At 44.5% G+C, this 21,168-nt stretch overlaps 1 protein-coding gene and 1 long non-coding RNA gene across 5 annotated transcripts in view; one reads left to right on the forward strand and one right to left on the reverse strand.

Annotated features, from left to right (window-relative positions):
- Nucleotides 1-17,082, forward strand: part of LOC118391980 (synaptopodin-2-like) — a 41,280-nt gene extending 24,198 nt beyond the window's left edge. Inside the window, exons 2-6 of one of the 4 annotated variants that reach the window (XM_035783511.2) lie at nt 490-641; nt 1,972-2,750; nt 5,216-7,890; nt 10,393-10,416; nt 14,628-17,082. In XM_035783511.2, coding sequence (XP_035639404.1) covers nt 490-641; nt 1,972-2,750; nt 5,216-7,890; nt 10,393-10,416; nt 14,628-15,263 — 4,266 coding nt within the window. In that variant the 3' untranslated portion in view covers nt 15,264-17,082. Of the gene's footprint in view, nt 1-489; nt 642-1,971; nt 2,751-5,215; nt 10,957-14,627 lie in introns of those variants that run through there. The other 3 variants (XR_008062718.1, XM_035783512.2, XM_035783510.2) reach the window with 3 other exon arrangements.
- Nucleotides 1-21,168, reverse strand: part of LOC118391983 (uncharacterized) — a 58,029-nt gene that overhangs the window by 2,201 nt on the left and 34,660 nt on the right. Inside the window, exons 2-4 of the long non-coding RNA XR_004827273.2 lie at nt 8,593-8,707; nt 2,994-3,095; nt 470-630 (exon numbers count right to left, since the gene is read on the reverse strand). This is a non-coding gene — a long non-coding RNA (uncharacterized LOC118391983). The remainder of the gene's footprint in view (nt 1-469; nt 631-2,993; nt 3,096-8,592; nt 8,708-21,168) is intronic.

Below are 21,168 nucleotides of genomic sequence, written 5' to 3' on the forward strand. Positions count from 1 at the left end.
GAGCTTTGCTGAAGAGTAACCTTGTCTGAGACCCAAAGACTCAAGTTGGCTCCCAGAGCTAATGTCTAGGCTTGACACATTACTAACATCATCTTAAGTCTTGCCAATGACCAGGGACCCGATACCCACTTGATTAAACATATACTCAAATCTTTTGAATGGCTGTCCTCATAGTCCAAGAGAACCATGGGGAAGGTATTCTGTCTTTTATCCAAGTAGATGTCCAATTGAAAATGCGACCTACAGTCATGTAGAGTTTGAACCTGGGCATCTTGAGATAGCTCACCAAGTTAATGCCTAGAGCTCGATTATCAAGTCTTCCGATCTCAGGAAAAGTTACACATCACGCAACAGTGGTTCACCAAAACCAACTTCGTTACAGTAAATACCGTAACCTGAGTAATTGTTGTAGTGCCAGGTGAAGGAATTATACATATATATTGTGAGGCATTGTGTCATTGTGACTCACCACTGTTTGTCTTCCCATAGGTGGAAGAGGGCGGTCATGCGTCCCTGGCCGGGATCTGCGAGGGGGACGAGGTGGTGTCGCTGAATGGAGAACCCTGCGGGGAGCTTTCCCTCCCAAAAGCAAATGCTCTCATTGACGCCTCCGTCGACTGCCTGCAACTACTGGTCAAAAGGTAACGTCGAAAGCTGGATTGTTTTTTTACTATTAACTACAACATTGTTTCTCAATCCATTCTTTTTAATGGGAGAAGTCAAGATCATCATCATTTCAACGTCGGGGTGCTACCAGGGTTGGGGTCAATTTGAATTGAAGAAAGTGAATTCAGAAAGTGATTTGAATTTGAAAGACATGCTCTTTTTTTTTTCCAATTACTGAATTGGAATTTCAGCTTACTTCTTGAATTGACTTGAATTCAAATCGAGCCCAACCCTGGGTGCTACCGGTTTACCAAGGTTTAACCATCCCCGACTCAATGCTCTCAAAACCTACTGCTTGGTCCTATTAACTGGGCCATGTACTACAAGGCCTGGTTCAACACAACAAATCACCAGTGTATGTGCCTTTAGACAGCATGCTGTAAATGACCTGCCCTTGTACTTGGTTGAGTGGCCTGGAATATGGTGGGCGGACAGACAGACAGAGTGGCTTTATTGGCAAGTGCGTTGACCTTTGAGTGGCTTGGCTGCTGACGAACGAGCTGCCCGCTCAACAAGCAGCTGTTAAACAGTTACTCAGTGGGCATCACATATCTGGTGTGCCATGGGATATTGGTGCCATTGCCCATATTTAAGGCATAATTTAGATCACCCAGCAGGCACACAGTCCCTTTGCAAGTGGATCGTGTTACTCTAAAGTGGCTAGCCGTCTTATTTCCCCATCATGCATAGCACTCTGACGTCAACAGACTAGATGGGTGAAAAGCAATTGTAGGACTGTAACCATGCCACTTTAAGTCTCTGGTGACAGACTAAACACAGACCAGTTCACACTCAAGATTTGGTTCTGGGTGTCGAGATTATGCCAATTTTAACATTTTTGGTCACATCTCTCATCCCCTTCCCTTTGGTTGCTAGGCTCCAAATGACTCCAATGTAATAACTGTAGTCACAGAATGACATTCTGTTTTCCTCTATGACACTAAAAGGGGAAATTAAGTGGGGCCCAATTGAAATGTGATTACTTTCCACTTCAGTGTTTCACTCCAGTCAAATAACATGAGGGACGGAGATTGAGTTTGCTTGATTAAGGTGACCACTTGAGGGCCAGTGGTTGATGAGATAGATTTAGTTAACACAAAGGGCAAGTGCACGGGTGCGCAGCACAATATTCAACGATATTGCATATTGGAAATCCAGGCAATCAAATTATGAGATCAAAAACACTGTAGTTTTGCAATTAGATGTTCTATGCCAGTCCCCAGATAAGACATATTAACACAATATGCTCAGTTTCAAAACTTGGCTAAGTTTTTTAAACAATTTTCATTGAACTATTTCATACAGATGGCACACCATATCCCCTGAGGATTTTCATTCAGAGACCTACTTTGGCACAAGGGAGTCCTCTGGTGAGGCTTTGGAAAGCACCACCCTCCACATCCTGTCCCCTGGCAGGTCCCAACCCCCCAGGGAGCTCTACATCGCTGATTCCCAGGACGAGGCCTACTATGGGGAGACAGAGAGTGACATGGAGGCCCCCGGAGGGATCCATCTGGTCCGCACCCAGCTCTGCGTACCTGCGCCTGAGGAGTGCCAGTTCCCCAGAGGAGGAGGGGACAAAGGTCGAGAGGGACCCCAGGGGGGGAGCTTCTCCCCTGGGGCAATGGTGGAGCTACAGTTGTCCCTCGCCGAACACACCCTGGAGGATCCCGTCTGCACCTCCCTGGGGAGTGCTCTTGGAATAGAGGGGGAGATTCAGGCGAGAGAGGCCCTCAAGAACGAGGCCCTCCTTCACACCACCACCCACTCGCTCTACGTCCCTGGCCCAGCTCGGGAGCCCCTGAGTCAGCATGGAGTGGTGCTGAGCTCCCCCCCTCTGCTCGGCCAGGTGGAGGTCACCCTGCAGAGGGGCTCTCCTCGCCTGGTAGAAGGGGTAGTCGTCTATGGGGCCAGTGGAAGTGTTGGTGAAGCCCCTGGGGAGGAAGGAGGAGGGAAAAGCCAGGGAGCCTCCTTCACCGTCTCCTTTGGAATTCCCACAGAGGGGGCCGAACCAGCAGCGGAGCGAGACTCAGATTCAGAGAAGGACCTTGAGAAACCTAACAAGCACCGGGCCAAGCACGCCAGTGAGTACCCCATACCTTTTCCCTTCCACTTATCTCACTGCCACTCGTCATCCTTTGTGTATGAGTGTCAAATTAGTGTTGTCTTATAGGGTGCACAGACTCAGACCTAATAGCAGACTGACATAGCACTGCTGTGAACTTCATTTGTTAAAGCAACTCTGGATGGCATGTGTGCATTCCTTAGCCCGGTGCTCTGTTGCACGCTAAAATGTGCCCCCCAAAATAGTAGACAATCTCTCTTACTTGGGAGGGGCTTTGTTTTGGATTGAAGCAGAGAGGTCCAGTTCAAGGCTGAATTATACTAGTAGTATCCAAGATCACAGAAGGCAGGATTGTGGCAATTTACTGTATCAGGAGAAAGATAAAGAAAGAAAGATGTGAGATAGATTGATATAAGAGGAGAAAGAAAGAGAGAGAGAGAGAGAGATGGGGTATAAGAATACATCATTCTCATAATATTTGTTTATTATACATTTTTCTACAAAATGCCCTATCAAATGTTTTTCCCTAGTTTTGAATATGGGCCTGATCAGGATGTGTCTTCCAGAGATAGATAAAGCATTACATTGAGCCATGCAGGGGGACATAAATAAAACACCAGTGCATTGATGATGCCTGTAGAAATGCTCTTTGATGGACACCAGCATATGCTGCACTGGCCCGTTACCCGATCCTTTAAAACGGCTCGTCTTAGCCTGCGCCGTAAAGAGAGAGTCGCTCACTACTCCCAGTCTTCCTCCACCTTGAGGTTAGTCTACTGTGGGATTTTTTTTTATTTTTAAGGATGGGTTCTTTTATAAATCGCCGCTTTGTGTTTGTATGTGTGGGTACGGTTGGGGTCGTTAAAGAGTGTGTGGGCATGCCTGTCGTCGCCTCGGGTTTAGGTGACAGATCCGAGAGTGGACAGAAAAGGGGTAAAGGTGTTTGGGTGCTGGTGAATGAACTATTGTCCCACAGGCTAATATGAATATGTTCTATGCTCTGCTTTTCCCTCCAACTATTGGACCACCCGTTGAACAGGCTGTCACAGCTGTGTTAATATCATGTATTATTGGGGAACAAACAAGGAGTATATTAGGCATGGGTCAGAGAATTGGGTAATTGCTTGGCGTGTTAATTGAATAGAGATTGTGTAGATTGAGTGAACAAATTTGTGATACGTCTTGGCACTAAGTAAAGGGCATCAAAAGCCAACTATAAAATCGGGACCAGGAAAGTATTTGAACGAATGATGTCTATGAAAACATCAATTTATAGGTTATTGATTGCACTTGTCATTTGAGGGAGTTTTACAAATTCGTTTTGGATTGAAATATTTCAAAATAAAAATGGGCTGAATCAAATAGTCCGCATTGATATTTAGCTCATGCTGACTTTAAGTAACTAATAGCATGGTCTGATTTGAGTTTAGAAATTACAGCACATTTTACACATAGTCCCCGCATTTTAGGGGACCAAAAGTATTGGGACAAATTCACTTATGTGTATTAAAGTAGTAAAATGTTAAGTATTTAGTCCCATATTCATAGCACACAATGACTACATCAAGCTTCTGACTCTACAATTTTTTTAAAATTAAATTTGCCGTTTGTTTTGGTTGTGTTTCAGGTTATTTGGTGGACAATAGAAATGAAATGGTAAATAGTGTTATTGCATCATTCTGGAGTCATTTCAATTGTAAATAAGAATAGACTATGTTTCATAAACACTTCTACATAAATGTGGATGCTACCATGCTTACAGATCATCCTGAATGAATCGTGAACAATGACGAGTGAGAAAGTTAGACGCACAAATATCATACCCCCAAGACATGCTAATCTCTCATCATTACAATTACACGGGAGGTTAGTATTTCTATTCTTATTTACAATAAAAGTGACTCCAAAATGACACAACATTATTTACTATTCATTTCTATTGTCCACCAAATAATCTGAAACACAACCAAAACAAACAGCAAATGCATCCAACAAATGTGTAGAGTCACAAGCTTGATGTAGTCATTGCGTGCTATGAATATGGGACCAAATACTTAACATTTTACTACTTTAATAAACATAAGTGAATTTGTCTCAACACGTTTGGTCCCTTAAAATAGGGGAACTATCTACAAAAAAGTTTTGTTCACCCGATATTGCTGAAAATCCCCTCAAATTAAACCTGAGAGTCTGCACTTTAACCTCAGTCATTATATCATTTCAAATTAGAATTGCTGGAGTACAGAGCCAAAACAAAACAAGTTGTCACTTGTCCAAATACTTTGAGCTCAGATAGGAAGATATTCATTTGTGATATTTTACAGAATGCATGTTATTTTTACGATGCATGTGCATCCAAAAGGAAAGATTTGTGGTGGTTTCAGTTCTACCCGAGCTATTATTACCCATAATATGCAGTTAAATGAACTAACTCTCTCCCTCTACCCTCTCTCTCCCTCCCTCCCTCCCCTCTCCCCCTCACAGGGCTCAGGCGCAGTGAGAGCCTGTCAGACAAGCAGGTGAAGGAGGCCAAGTCTAAATGTAAGCGCATTGCTATCCTTCTGAACGCTGAAGCTCCCAACCCCAACAACAAGGGGGTGTTGATGTTCAAGAGGCATCGACAGAGGGCCAAGAAGTACACACTCGTCAGCTACGGCACCGGTGAGAGTGAACCAGAGTACGAGGTCGACGACAGCGACGAGGAAGACGCCAGAGCGATCAAATTCACCCTCGTAGCCACCACCAGCGGATCAGAGCTTGAGGAGGACTTTATCACGAATGCCCAGGGCGGTGGCAGAGTGCTAACCTTCGACTGGGACACAGGACTACTCGAGATCGAGCGCAAGCTCAACTCCGGAGAGGAGATGGAGCAACTGCCCAACACCACGGGAAAGGGGGCCACAATGTTCGCCCATCGCCGCCAGCGCATGGATGAGATCGTTGGCGAACATGAGGAGATGAGACGCCAGGGGATTCCCGTGGAGGGGGTACAGGAGGTGGAGAAACATGCAGCCAACCAGCAGATGGAGGAGCGCTCGTACATGCAGGCCACCACAGAGAGGCAGGCCTACATGGACTTTAGCATGCACCAGAAGCAGCAGCAACAGTATCAGAAGTACCAAGAGCAGCAGTACTATGAACAGCAGCAGCAGCAGCAACAACAACAGTACGAGCAGCAGCAATACCAGCAGCAACAACAACAGTACGAACAGCAGCAGTACCAGCAGCAACAACAATATCATCAACAGCAGCAAGAGTACCAACAGCAGCATATTCAGCAGTACTCCTCTAACATGAATGGCATGGCCAACCATCAAACCAATGAAATGCAGAGTTCCATGAGCAATCAAACTGCCCAACCCTTCTCATTACAAAACCAGATGCCCGCCCTGTTTTCTGCCCCAGTGAGTGGGAGCAACCAAGAGATGATGGGTCAGGGAGAGCAGATTGCCTCACGCGACGAGCGCATTTCGACGCCAGCAATCAAGTCTGGGATCTTGCAGGACACAAGGAACAGGTTCAAGGGCAAGCCAATGTTCAATTTCAAACAAGCACCCAAAGTGTCACCCAACCCCGAGCTTCTGAATCTCCTCAACAGGAGTGACAAGAAGTTGGATTCCGAGTCATGCACGGAAGAGGACTATCTTAGCTTGGGTGCTGAGGCTTGCAACTTCCTCCAGTCACCAAGGGTCAAGCATAAAACGCCTCCACCAGTGGCTCCCAAGCCCATCATTAACCCAAACTCTCCACCCTGGTCCCCTCAGCCTGAGCTGGCCAACCAGGAGTTGCCACTGCATGCTGAAAATAGCGTCCCTGCACCTGCTGCAGCCCTTGAGACCGAGTCCGCCCCAGAACCGGCCCCAGAGCCCTCCCCTCCTTTTGCCCCCCAGGAAGCTCCTGTTCCTGCCAAGCCCCCCTCTCCAGCCAAACACACATGGAGTCCCCCAGGGTCCCAGGCACAGCAGCAGCAGCCCCAGCAAGCGCCAGCCTGGGGAGGAAATGGTCCCTCACCAACTCAGCCTCATTCGCAACCCGAGCCTCAAGTGAGTTCCTGGGCTCCGTCACTAACACAGGCATCACAGCAGCCACTTGTGAGTACTTGGCCACCTGCTGAAATGAAGCACCAGGCTCCAGCTCCAAGTAAGTCCCCACCACAGCTCCCTTGGGTGACTCCCCAACCACCCCCTCCTCAGCCTCAGCCACCCATTAATTCTTGGGCTATAGCGCCTGCCCAGTCACAACTCCAATGGGTTCAACCTCAAGAACAGCAACAGCCCCAGGCACCTTGGGCTCAACCTCAAGAACAAGCACAGCAACATCCCCAGGCACCTTGGGCTAAACAGCCTCAGTCTCCAGAACAGGCTTGGCCCCAGGACCAGCCTCAGCCACCTTGGGTGTCATCATCTCAGCCTCCAATGAATGCATGGACACCACCACAGAGCCATACCCAGCCACAACAACCACCTTGGGCCCAACAAGCTCAACCCCAACATCCAGCTCAGCCTCAACCCCATATGAATGCATGGGCCCCAGCACCTGCTCAGGCTCAGGTCCAGCCTCCATGGGCCCAGCTATCTCCAGAGCAAGAACAGCCACCCATGAATGCCTGGGCCCCAGATCAGAATCAGGCCCGGCCACAGCCACCTTGGGTCCAACCACCTTCAACCCAATCCTCACCCCAGCAAAACTGGCAACAACCACCTCCACAGCAGGCACCCTTACAGCCACCTATGAATGCATGGGCCCCAGCTCAGGCACAGCCTCAGACACACACAAGTACCTGGGCCCCACAACCACAGCAAGCCCCAGTGAATACTCAGACCTGGATGCACAGAGTGTGTCAACCTTCTCCAAAACCTTGGAATGCTCCACAAAGTGCTCCCTGTTCTACTCCTCCACCTCCCCCACAGCGAATTAACTCTTACACACTTGACGAAAGGTCCTCGTCACCCGTCATCAATCCAATGGCCAGTGTTTTGGCACCAGTAGGAGGAATGGGCTCGGCTTTGTCGATGCCAGCGGTTCGGGGGAAAGGAGCCGATTTGTTCGCCAAGAGGCAGTCTCGTATGGAGAAGTATGTCGTGGATTCGGACACTGTGCTGGCAGCCACTGCACAGGCAGCACAGCAAGCCCAGGCAGCCACTGTGCAGGCAAACAAGGCAAGGCCCACGTCGCCCTCTCCCTCCGTACCTCATCCGTGGAAATATTCACCCAATTGCAGAGCTCCCCCTACATCGAATTACAACCCCATACAGTCCCCTTCCTACCCACCAGGGGCCATTAAGCAACCCCCTCCATCTAGCCCTGTGGTCAAAGCAAAGAAAGGGAAAGGCAAACCTGCCTGCAAACCCCTTGCCGTTATAGATGTCATGAAACATCAGCCTTATCAGCTCAATGCCTCCCTCTTTACTTATGGCCCAGCAGTGGAGGCTGCCGAGGCTGCCAAGGCCGCCGCACCAAAGCCTGCCCCAGTCCCTCCAAACCAAAACCAACCAATAAGATATGAGCACGCTGCCCCTGTCCAGCCGGCTGGACAAATGAATGCTCCCTATTCACAGCAGCCCCAGCAGCTCTACGGGATTACCCCTCAACCACCCATGCATGATAGTCCATACCACCCAGCCTCACCTAATGCTTACCAGCCATCTAACAATCCCTACCAGCAGGTTCCTGCTGGCCCTTACCAACATCCATATAATCCCCCTTACAAACAAGCCCCTCCAGACCCTTATCAATCCCAGCAGCAAGCTCAAAACCCTTCTTACCAACACACCCCCCAAGGTCCTTATCAGCCATCCCATAGCCCCCCCTACCAAGCAGCACCCCAAGCCCCATACCAGCCACTACCTCCCAGTACCTACGTGGTGCCCAGCTTTCCCATAGCGGCAAAGTCTGAGTCAGTCTCTGGGGGCAGCACCGCTCCAAAGCCCAGGTTCATGGCCAAAAAGAGTTCAGCCCAGGTGTGGAAGCCAGCAGCTGTGGGGAAAGAGTAATTCTGATAGCATAATTAAGTGATCTTTCCTTAAAAGAACAGTAGATCTAGTTACAACATATACATGCACAGTACATTCATATAAATGCTATATATTCATAGAAAGCTTTTAAGATGCCTTTTCAACATTTTATAGCCAACATATTTTTTTAAATAAATACTAGAATTTTAAAAAGGCCCGATGCAGCTGTTTTGATCTCAATATCAAATCATTTCTGTGTAAGAATTAAGTACCTTACTGTTTTATTTTTTAATTAAAATGGTTAAAAACAAACAAATTGCGTCTTAGCAAAGAGCAATTTCTCAAGCAAGAATTTTGCTAGGACTGTCTGGGAGTGGTCTAAGTGAGGGGCCTAATTGGACGAGCCTAATGGGAGGGTTACATAACCTGAAAACTAGATGTTATTGGTAGAGTGGTTTGAAACTATTTGTTATTGGTATATTAACTTATACTGCCTGGTGATGTCGGCAGGCAGGCCAAAACGCCATCCAACCAAAGTTTCAGGCTCTTACACTGAAATGGCATTATCATATTGTCACAATTCCCCAGTATTATTCCAACCTCATACTGTGGAAAAATATATATAAAACACAGGATATTCACATTTTTGACTGCACTGGGCCTTTAATATATAAAATTTGGATGTATTTTTCCACCTGCTATGCATTCACTCTTTACATGTATACAACTATATAATATCTTCGTTTTTCAAGCAAAGCTTTTCAATGTTGGTTTCTTTGCAATATTGCAATGCACAATACATAGAAAATTAAATATGATATTGATATATCTCAATTATCTAAGCCCAAAAATGATAAAATGTAGTTTTTCAGGAAATCCACAAAATGCATTCAATAGACTTATGATGTGTGCAGGCATTGCCAGAATGTGAACGAGGATAATAGCCAGCAAGAATTCAGAGGAACAGGTGAATGTATATTGCTGAGAAAGTTACAATTGGAAATGAGAGATACTTTAAAGGGAATTTAAGAAAAGGTTGGAGTACTAAGGCGGTGTGTGAGCCAGTGACAAGTTTGATAAGATCTTCTGCAATATCAACAGTGTATTTGTTAGCTGTTAAGATGTGCAATAATTTGTCAAAATTGACCTTGAATGATCTGAGAAGAAAATTATTAGTAGCGACTAAGAGGTTTAAGACACTGAGAGCTTGGCACCATAAGGCTCTATCTGCTAAAAGACCATTCTGAGATAATTGGCTGTACAGTTTCAAACCCTCATTGGTTTGAAAGGTGTCAGTAATTTTTAAACTTATTCTATTAAGTGTAACAACATGAATTGGGGGTATTTAGAGTACTTTATAGGTAGAGAACATTGAACAGAACAAGACTACGTCAATGACAACATTTGGACAACAATGTAGATAGAACCTTATCGTCCCAAGCTCTCGACATGGTTTGGGAGACCAGGAGTGGTCAGTGGAAACATATTTAGGGTCAGGTTTGAGAGCCGCCTGGCTTCATTTGACATGTGTTTTGTAAGTACAGTGACGTTACTTAGATTTGGTGGATATAATGTTCATATGCAATAGTGAATAGGAAACATGGCTACTTCATTTACCAAACATTCATAAATTGCATTGCAAAAAGGGAATGTTTTGTATTTTATAAATTGAAGTATACATATAAAAGTCTTGTATTTTTTTCTTAGGGTCCCGTCTCCTGGAGGTGGAAGGTACTTGCACAAGTTTAAGATGTAGATCTGGTACAATTTCAATCAGTGTCTTCCAAAAGACCCTGCTTGAATTGTTTTAGATTCATTTTTACCAGTTATTGCGTCATGTTAGGTCACTAAATGTAAACTTTTCCATGTCACAGATGATGTGTGTGCGTGAGTGAAAGCTGTCGGTTTGGGAGGATTAGTGGGCTCGTATTATTTCAACAACATGAATGGCAGTCGCTCACTAGACCTCCAGCTATTCTGTCTTTTCTCACGCTTCTAATTTTAGCTTTGCATATTTTTTTCCCCTGTTTCTGTACACCTGCTTTGGTTTAACATAATGGCCAAAAAAGACATTAAAAAGAGATATTGAAATAAGCAGTTACAGAAAAAGGGGAGTTTGGATGAACCACCCTGTCATTTGAATGGCATACATTTGTTAGTGTTGCTTTCTCTTGTTCTGTCGATTCTTTTTCATTTTCTTTTGTGTTTCTTTTTCATAGTGCACTTTCTGTACGATTCATGTCAGTGCCATTAAAATGCCTTTTACCCTTACGTTTGCGTTTCCTTGGTTGGCCTCTTCTGCCTGCATTTTCACATCCCATTCTGCCCACTCTTTACTTTCCCTCTACACCTTCTTTATACTTGACACAACTCTGTTCCCACCTTACCACTGCGCCATATTTTCTGTAGAAAAATGTCAAAAACACCCACATTCATTATTTTGCTACTTCCTAACTCAAATAGGAACACCCAGGGATATTTGGTTTGGATTTTTGTAAACAGTAGCACGTCTTAAACTATTTTCAGTCATAGCGAAATACAAATAGTACGTTCAATAAATCACAGCCTGAAGGAAGTTTGAGAACATAGTGTGAACTAGAATAGAGGAGAAACAAAGTTGCAGGTACTCCATGTCACCTTCTAAACAACTGACATGTTTATTGGCATACCCAACATGCTTTTGTGCTGATAGAGTGGAGGTAGCTAGCTACCACTGTTAGCACCATCTGTGGTTAAATATCGTAAATTCAAAATGGTGGAGAGCCAACCACTGTCCAATAATAGCTCACTGCTCACAATCTATAAAAGCCTTGTTACAAGCCAGCTGCCTCTGCTTAGAAATATGATGAGTCCCTCACTTGAACTCTAGACTTCTCTAGAATTGAGAAAAGTGCTCAAAAAGCACACTCCCATCCCTGAACGCATGGTGACAGAAGGATATTTCCAGCTTGGACAACCTCATTGGATAAGACTGGAGAATGAGCAAGCTCTGACCTACAGTGTAAATTTTTACCCGTCCGGTCTTGCATCACCACGTCGTGTTGGGAGCCATGTTAGAGAGGTTGTCAAGGGGATGTCGTCTGTTGAGGGGGACTTTTAATATCAATTCGGTACCCACCGCAGGCACAGGCTATATCGGGAGGGAATTTGATCATCCTCACTTCCTGTTCTGGCCTTTTGGCTGCACCGGTTTCTTAAAATCTCACATACTGTCGATTTATGTATTGTTTATGCATTCTAAGCGAGTAATTATTTAGGTGTTCTTCTTGGTTGTACATTTTAATAACTGTAAAGTGCTCTGTATGTGTTGTGGGAGAGGCTTTAAGTCGCAAATAAAGACTAAACTGTGGCAGATTTATGGCTAAGGAATGGGACAGTTGCAGAATGAATGGGAAAACATTGATTGATGCACAACATGTTGTGTTTCCTGGTGAACTGAATGATAGAAGACCCCAAAACTGTTTGTCAACACATGGCCTCATCTCAGTATTTTCCATTGGATGTTGTCAACAGATTTAATAGATTGCGCTTTCTTACAAACCAGCGACGTAGGAGTCAAGTGAAAAGCACAAATATAAAATCCCTGTGTACAGTAGCACTGTCATGTCAGCCCAGCAGACACCCTTTCCAATGGACCCAGCTGCCATGACATCATTAAAAGGCTAATGCTAGGCGGACTCCCCAATGGTGTCGTAAAGCCAGACTCAATGGTGCCCATCTAAATTTTATGTCACCCCTCCAATCCCAGGTAGACACCCAAGCATTCCCTGCGGTGGCTGGAAATCAGCGATTAGTTCATGCCTTTCCTTCTCTCCTGGTAGGAGGCTATTTTAAGCGTCAGTCGGGGATTGAAATACATAAATCTTGATAATCTGACCCATAACACTGATGCACCGTATGTGGAGCGAGTCAAACATCTGTCTGAAAACACAAAAACCTCTGACAAACGTCCACTCCAAAGACCTACAGATGTAGGAGCTTAATCTGATCCAGTTTGCTACAGCAGGAAAATAATCCTGCAGCAACAGGAAATGTTAAATATTATGTGGATTATAATTAATGGCCATTTTTGTAAGGGTTGATATATTTTTCGTAAGGGTAAATCAAGCCTTTTTAAACCTAAAATACACCACAAGTTTTACATGTCCTGCATTGCAGAAAAGTCATCTTGCAAAAGGTTGATCAAATTAAGATCCTACAACTGTACATGGCCTGTCCTATCCTGGGATATCATACGGTGTTAAGGCCAATTCCATTGTGTATCACCATGTCCCACCCTTACCTTTCGAATGTGGCTTAAAGTGCAGGTTTGGTTAATTTGATTACTGTCAAACTTGGCAAAACACTTGGATTAACATTAGGTAACACACTTATTCATACTCCACCCACATTTAACACCGTCTATCTGTTAATTTGATTAAAAACAGTAAGCTTGAGCTACAATTTAGCAATGGAAAAAAAGATAGAGGAAATAAAATAGAAAATGTGACAACAGGGGGAATTTAGATTTTTCCATAGATAATCATTTTCAAAATCTACTGTATATCCCGATAAACAAATAAACCAAATGCAATAAAGGCAACATCCTTTCACGTGTACAAATCCTTTTTAACATCAATCTTGAATAAAACATGACCTAATGTAGCTACATTGTCTACTAATCTACTTAAGCCGATTCATATGCGTCCCAGTCAAAATAGTGACAGCTGGATCGCAAAGACAATTCTTGGACTCTTCTTACAGCTTACCGGATATCTTGACTCACTAAACAAGTTATTCATCGAATTTCCCCCTAAAAGGAATTGTGCAATTCCATTTTCTTTTCTGGCCATTGACAACATTCTACAGGAGTTGATGTTGTTGGCTGTTCTTACACTTATTCACCAGATGGCAGCACACTCCCTTCAGAGTGGTTTGAATTGCAGGAAGACTGTTCTGCCAGCACTGCCCAATCGACACACACATTTCCTCTGCCTGTGCAGGGATCCTAATAGGGAATTAAAAGGGACCTGATCTTTGATACAATGAGAGAGACAAGATATCGGCCTTTGAGAAGCTTGGCTGACTCATTGAGACACCTTGAAAGTGATGCTGGTAATCCACAAAGCCAGTAAGATCCAATTTAAACAAGATAAATGTGGCTCATTTTGGAAACACACACATAAGCCAATTGTTCTGAGAAATCAAAAGTCGGGCAAGTGTTGGAATTGTGACAACAAAAAAATGGAAAAGTACATTCTTAGAAAAAAGGGTTCCAAAAGGGTTATTCAGCTGTTCCTATAGCAGAACCCTTTGTGGTTCCAGGCATAACCCTTTTTGGTTCCATGTAGGACCCTTTTTGGTTCCTTGTAGGACCCTTTTTGGTTCCTTGTAGGACCCTCTGTGGAAAGGGCTCTACATGGAAACCAAAATAGTTTTTCCTTAAACCAAAAAAGGTTCTTCAAATGGTTCTCCTTTTTTTCTAAGGGTGTAGCTTCTTGAATAGGAATCCTCTATCAAGTTGTATCCTGCTTCTGGTAGAGTTGTCTTCCTTTAGAACATCAATAGTTGTTTTGAGAATTGAGAGCTGGCCTTTGTGCAGTATACTAGCAGCATGAATGTCAACTCCTAATATATCATGATTCAGGTTACCAAAATACTCCTCACATTGCTTTATATTATTGTTGATAAACAATCGAACTACCATATCAAAAATATTACTTGGAACATAACTGTACAGCTTCATATTAGGTTACACATGACTGTTGCTGCGAGAGAGGGAAGAGAATACTGGATTATATGTGGGTATTAAATGCTCAAAGGAGGCTCTCAAACTACTGTATGTCTAAGCTATTTTCCAAGTTCCACTGTGATTTGTTCTTGCTGGAAGGATAGTCAGACTAGTGCGTGCTTAAAAAACAGTCCCTGTCTGAAGTAAACATGTCTGAATGTCTATTTTACAGGCATTTGGCAGGAGCTACTCTCTGTCCCCACCCGCCGCCAGAGCACCATCGCTGGGCCTCCGGTCATCGTCTGGGTCCCCTTCCCTCTCATATAAACCCCGGGCCTCGTCTGCTCCAGCACCCCAGGGGAGGCAGATGTCCTGGCTGGACAAGAGTTACAAGCATCCTTCCCCCTGGGAGGCCGCAGCCCGCCACCCCATGGGCCTGGTCGACGAGGCCTTCACCTTCCAGAACCTCCAGCAGGCCATCGCCTTCAACGTGTGCTTGGCTGCCCAGCGCAAGCTGCTCCCCGAGCCCCCTGCTGAGTGGAAGTCTAGGGTGTCCTATGATCCTCCCAGGATGACTGAGGGATGGAACCCGAACCAGAGATGGAACCAGAGGCAGAACCAGACCCAGACCCAGATTTACAGCAGAGTTATGCCTCCGTTCCTGTCCCCAACCAAGAGCACGGCCTCGGCCCCCGCCGGTCCAGCTGGCAACAGGTCCCTGCCCAGACAGTTGCAGCCCCAGAGGTCCCTGACGGAGGCCAATATCGAGCACTCTGGGGCCGGTTATGGGAACGGAAGGCCCCTGAGGGGGCAGCAGCAGCCGAGCTACAGATCTGTGTACCACACTGACTGGAGCTGGAGACGCTAGAGGCAGACAAACATAATGGCTACTTTTCTTCATAACAAGACCAGAAAGTGACTCCAAGATATTCAGATGAATAGTAGTAAGGACCATATATATAATCAGCATAAAATAAAACTTGGGACAATGGGATAACACAAGGGTTGAGGAGAGCGAGGGGATAGTTTGTGGTGTGTACAGGAGAGAGATTGAAGGAGGTTGGATCTGCTTATTCGGTTGCACTGAGAATACTGCTAAGAATATACAGATGATAAGAGTAAATGTTTTGGTATTGGGGACACTGTCAATGATGGTTCTATTTTAGTCAAATGGGATGCCATTGAGTTTCACTTCATCAAGCTTTCATTGGACAGAAATCAATGAGTGATTGAAGCAAAAAGAATGGTGTAATTGCACTGTCAGAGGCTTTAATTTCCTCCAACACTGTGATGTGATGGTAGCATTCAAAGTAAGTGAAATCAATAGTATTTCTTCGGAGGAAGAAATGGGAATAAAGTATGTTGTAAGGCAGAATGTGTGATTGTCATGTATAAAAATTAAAGGATGGGAGTAATGAATGGACATGTACATTTGTGTCAAAACACCTTTATACGGTATGGAATACAGTGGGAAATATACCGCTATGTTCGCTGTGCATCAAAACAGATCACCCACTCACCAATGACCACGACAAAGGTCAGTTTGAAATTGCTGAGCGGTACAATAATGTGTGATGACAAACTAAGACCTAGTGCATTAGTTGATAGGGCACGAACACTAAGAGAAACACACAAAATAACACAGGTGTTATAGTAGTAGTTGGTGGCCACATATACGTTACGGGGAGTTGGATACGAAAGGGTCACGTGCTATGGTTTTACCGTTTTATTATCCAGATGACTTAGTGCCACTGCGGATGTATTTACTTAGCATGCTGGTTTTTGGGGTGTTCGTGGATTCGCGTGTCTCAACCTAAACGTGTCAATATGGATACGGTTAATGCTTAGGGAGTCAATTATAGTAAACCGTTAACAATCCAGAGCAAGGGGCTAAGAACACAGGGCTGAATACTACTGTGAGATGCTACTCGCATCTCCAACTTCCATATAAATCATAATCATATATGTTTAGGTAAGTCCTTTAGATGACCTTAATACTTTACATTAATAAATGTTAAATAAACCTTCATGTAAAGTGAGATCCAGTTATGTCAGAGATGAGAGTTGACATTAGGTACATTCGAGAGTGAGGGGTGGAAATGGTGTTCTTGGACTTTGTTAAGTAGAGCACAGAATGTGTTATTTGCTGATGTCCGTGGCTGGTGATAAATAGGCTTCAAAGCAAATAGAATGTAGAATAGGAAATCAATAACTGTCATTTTATTATGTGGTCATGGACATGTATGGTGTGGATCAAGTTGAAATTGTGAGATACATCACTTGCGTTGGCCAGTGTTGCTTACTTCTTTCATGGATTCTCATCAGTCCAGAGTGAAGATTTCATGTGCGATTGCGATGGATCAAATTCTGAGTTTTCATGTATCATCTCTTATTATTGCAAGATTTGAAATTGTTTAACACTAGTTAGTATCTGTCATGTGATTTTACAAAGTTGCGTATGTGTGTCATCAGCAACGATATATTGGAGTGATAAGAGTGATATTTTTTTGTATTTTCATTTATTTTACAGTACTTTCAGTCCAAACAATTATCCAATGTCTGTGTACTTTTTTGTCAGTTTTGATTTCATCATTTGATTTCTTCACTTTGATTTCAGTAGGCCAGGATGAGGCATTTTGGGAAATAAAAAAGCATTGAACTACTGACAAAGTATTTTTCTCATTTTGTTGTTGTGGGACTGACATGTTTCTAAGCTACTCCATCTTAACGCATCCCAGTTCTAATATAGGCATCATCAAATCTAAATGGAATCATTAGATCATTGTTTTCTGTGCTGCTGGTAGTCCATGTGATGCTAAAATGTTGTTTCTTTTCACACCTTATTAGTTCTACGGGATACGCATGGTATACGTCGCCCAACGGAAAATGCTTACTTGTTGGTTCCTTCTCGACAATGCAAACAACAATAATAAATAATAAAAGATAAGAACACAAACAAAGTTAATGGCTCAGTGGAATAGAATAAACATTTTAGCATAAGTATTTTACAGGAAGGCACAATTTATAGTTTTGGCACAATATTTACACGTGTATTGGGTAATGGAAATAAGAATCTGGTAGCAGCAGTTGTGATGTGTGTGTAGCATGAATGTACTGTGTGTGTTTTTTATTTTTTTTATTTCACCTTTATTTAACCAGCTAGGCTAGTTGAGAACAAGTTCTCATTTGCAACTGCGACCTGGCCAAGATAAAGCAAAGCAGTTCGACACATACAACAACAGAGTTACACATGGAATAAACAAACATACGATCACTAATACAGTTGAAAAATCTATATACAGCATGTGCAAATGAGGTAGGATAAGAGAGGTAAGGCAATAAATAGGCCATGGTGGCAGAGTAATTACAATAGCAATAGCAATTAAACACTGGAATGGTAGGATGTGCAGAAGATGAATGTACAAGTTGAGATACTGGGGTGCAAAGGAGCAAGATAAATAAATAAATACAGTATGGGGATGAGGTAGATTGGATGGGATATTTACAGATGAGCTATGTACAGGTGTAGTGATCTGTGAGCTGCTCTGACAGCTGGTGCTTAAAGCTAGTGAGGGAGGTAAGAGTCTCCAGCTTCTGAGATTTTTGCAGTTCATTCCAGTCATTGGAAGCAGAACTGGAAGGAGAGGCGGACAAAGGAAGAATTGGCTTCGGGGGTGACCAGTGAGATATACCTGCTGGAGTGCGTGCTACGGGTGGGTGCTGCTATGGTGACCAGTGAGCTGACATAAGGCGGAGCTTTACCTTGCAGAGTCTTGTAGATGACCTGGAGCCAGTGCGTTTGGCAACGAGTATGAAGCGAGGGCCAGCCAACGAGATCATACAGGTGATGGGTAGTACAGTATATGGGGCTTTGGTGACAAAACGGATGGCACTGTGATAGACTGCATCCAGTTTGCTGAGTAGAGTGTTGGAGGCTATTTTGTAAATTACATTGCTGAAGTCGAGGAACTGTAGGATGGTCAGTTTTACAAGGGTATGCTTGGTAGCATGAGTGAAGGATGCTTTGTTGCGAAATAGGAAGCCAAATGTAGATTTAATTTTGGATTGGAGATGTTTAATGTGAGTCTGAAAGTAGAGTTTAGTGTAACCAGACACCTAGGTATCTGTAGTTGTCCACATATTCTAAGTCAGAACCGTCCAGAGTAGTGATGTTGGACAGGCGGGCAGGTGCGGGCAGGGATCGGATGAAGAGCATGCATTTAGCTTTACTTGTATTTAAGAGCAATTGGAGGCCACGGAAGGAGAGTTGTATGGCATTGAAGCTCATCTGGAGGTTAGTTAACAGAGTGTCCAACGAAGGGCCAGAGGTATACAGAATGGTGTCATCTGCGTAGAGGTGGATCAAAGAATCACCAGCAGCGAGAGCGACATCATTGATGTATACAGAGAAGAGAGTTGGCCCGAGAATTGAACCCTGTGGCACCCCCATAGAGACTGCCAGAGGTCCGGACAACAGGCCCTCCGATTTGACACACTGAACTCTATCGGAGAAGTAGATGGTGAACCAAGTGAGGCAATCATTCGAGAAACCAAGGCTGTTGAGTCTGCCAATAAGAATGTTGTGATTGACAGCGTCGAAAGCCTTAGCAAGGTCGATGAATACGGCTGCACAGTAATGTCTCTTATCGATGGTGGTTATGATGACGTTTAGGACCTTGAGCATGGCTGAGGTGCACCCATGACCAGCTCTGAAACAGATTGCATCGTGGAGAAGGTACGGTGAGATTCGAAATGGTCGGTGATCTGTTTATTAACTTGGCTTTCAAAGACCTTAGAAAGGCAGGGCAGAATAGAGATAGGTCTGTAGCATTCTGGGTCTAGAGTGTCTCCCCCTTTGAAGAGGGGGATGACAGTGGCGAGTTGGGCGAGTTGCTGTGGGGAGTGCAGGGCTGTTGTCCGGGTTAAGGGTAGCCAGGTGGAAAGCATGGCCAGCCGTAGAAAAATGCTTCTTGAAATTCTCAATTATTTTGGATATATCGGTAGTGAAAGTGTTTCCTAGCCTCAGTGCAGTGGGCAGCTGGAAGGAGGTGCTCTTATTCTCCATGGACTTTACAGTGTCCCAGAACTTTTTTGAGTTTGTACTACAGGATGCAAATTTCTTTGAAAAAGCTAGCCTTAGCTTTCCTAATTGTCTGTATATATTAGTTCCTAACTTCCCTAAAAAGTTGCATATCACGGGGGCTATTCGATGCTTATGCAGAACGCCACAGGATGTTTTTGTGCTGGTCAAGGGCAGACAGGTCTGGAGTGAACCAAGGGCTACATCTATTCCTAGTTCTACATTTTTTGAATGGAGCATGCTTATTTAAGATGGTGAGGAAGGCACTTTTAAAGAATAACCAGGCATCCTCTACTGACGGGATGAGATCAATATCATTCCAGGATACCCCAGCCAGGTCAATTAGAAAGGCATGTTCGCAGAAGTGTTTTAGGGAGCGTTTGACAGTGATGAGGGTTGGTCATTTGACTGCAGACCCATTAAGGATGCAGGCAATGAGGCAATGATCGCTGAGATCTTGGTTGAAAACAGCAGAGGTGTATTTGGAGGGCAAGTTAGTTAGGATGATATCCATGAGGGTGCCCGTGTTTACAGATTTGGAGTTGCACCTTGTAGGTTCATCGATAATTTGTGTGAGATTGAGGGCATCAAGCTTAGACTGTAGGATGACCGGGGTGTTAAGCATGTCCCAGATTAGGTCACCTAGGAGCACGAGCTCAGAAGATAGATGCGGGGGCAATCAATTCAGAGGGTGGTCCATAGCAAGCGGCAACAGCGAGAGACTTGTTTCTGGAAAGGTGAATTTTCAGAAGTAGAAGCTTGAATTGTTTGGGTACAGACCTGGATAGTAAGACAGAACTCTGCAGGATATCTCTGCAGTAGATTGCAACACCGCCCCCTTTGGCAGTTCTATCTTGGCGGAAAATGTTATAGTTAGGGATGGAAATTTCAGTGTTTTTGGTGGTTTTCCTAAGCCAGGATTCAGACACGGCTAAGACATCCGGTTTGGCAGAATGTGCTAAAGCAGTGAATAAAGCCACCTTAGGGAGTAGGCTTCTAATGTTAACATGCATGAAACCAAGGCTTTTACGGTTACAGAAGACAACAAATGAGAGCACCTGGGGAGTAGGAGTGGAGCTTGGCACTGCAGATCCTGGATTAACCTGTACATCACCAGAGGAACAGAGGAGAAGTAGGATAAGGGTATGGCTAAAGGCTAGAAGAACTGGCCGTCTCGCACGTTCGGAACAGAGAGTAAAGGGAGCAGGTTTCTGGGCACGATAGCATAGATTCAAGGCATAATGTACAGACAAAGGTATGGTAGAAATTAGAGTACATTGGAGGTAAACCTAGGCATTTAGTGGTGAAGAGAGAGATATAGTCTCTAGAGACGTTTAAAACCAGGTGATGTCATCACATATGTGGGAGGTGGAACAACATGGTTGGTTAAGGCATATTGAGCAGGGCTTTTGGTTCTACAGTGAAATAAGACAGTAATCACTAACCAGGACAGTAATGGACAAGGCGTATTGATATTAGGGAGAGGCATGCGTAGCCAAGTGATCGTATGGGTCCAGTGAGTGGTTGGGCTGGCTGGGGACACGGCGATTCAGACAGTTAGCTGTCCGGGGCTAGCAAGCTAGCATAAGGCCTTAGAGGGACGTCGCAATGGGGGAAAAGTCTGTTTTTGCCTCCTCGTGCGGTGACGTTGATAGACCAGTCGTGGAATTAGTAGGGTTCCAAGTAGCAGAGG

The sequence above is a fragment of the Oncorhynchus keta genome, chromosome 13 (genome assembly GCF_023373465.1).
Source record: "Oncorhynchus keta strain PuntledgeMale-10-30-2019 chromosome 13, Oket_V2, whole genome shotgun sequence".
Classification (NCBI taxonomy): domain Eukaryota; kingdom Metazoa; phylum Chordata; class Actinopteri; order Salmoniformes; family Salmonidae; genus Oncorhynchus; species Oncorhynchus keta.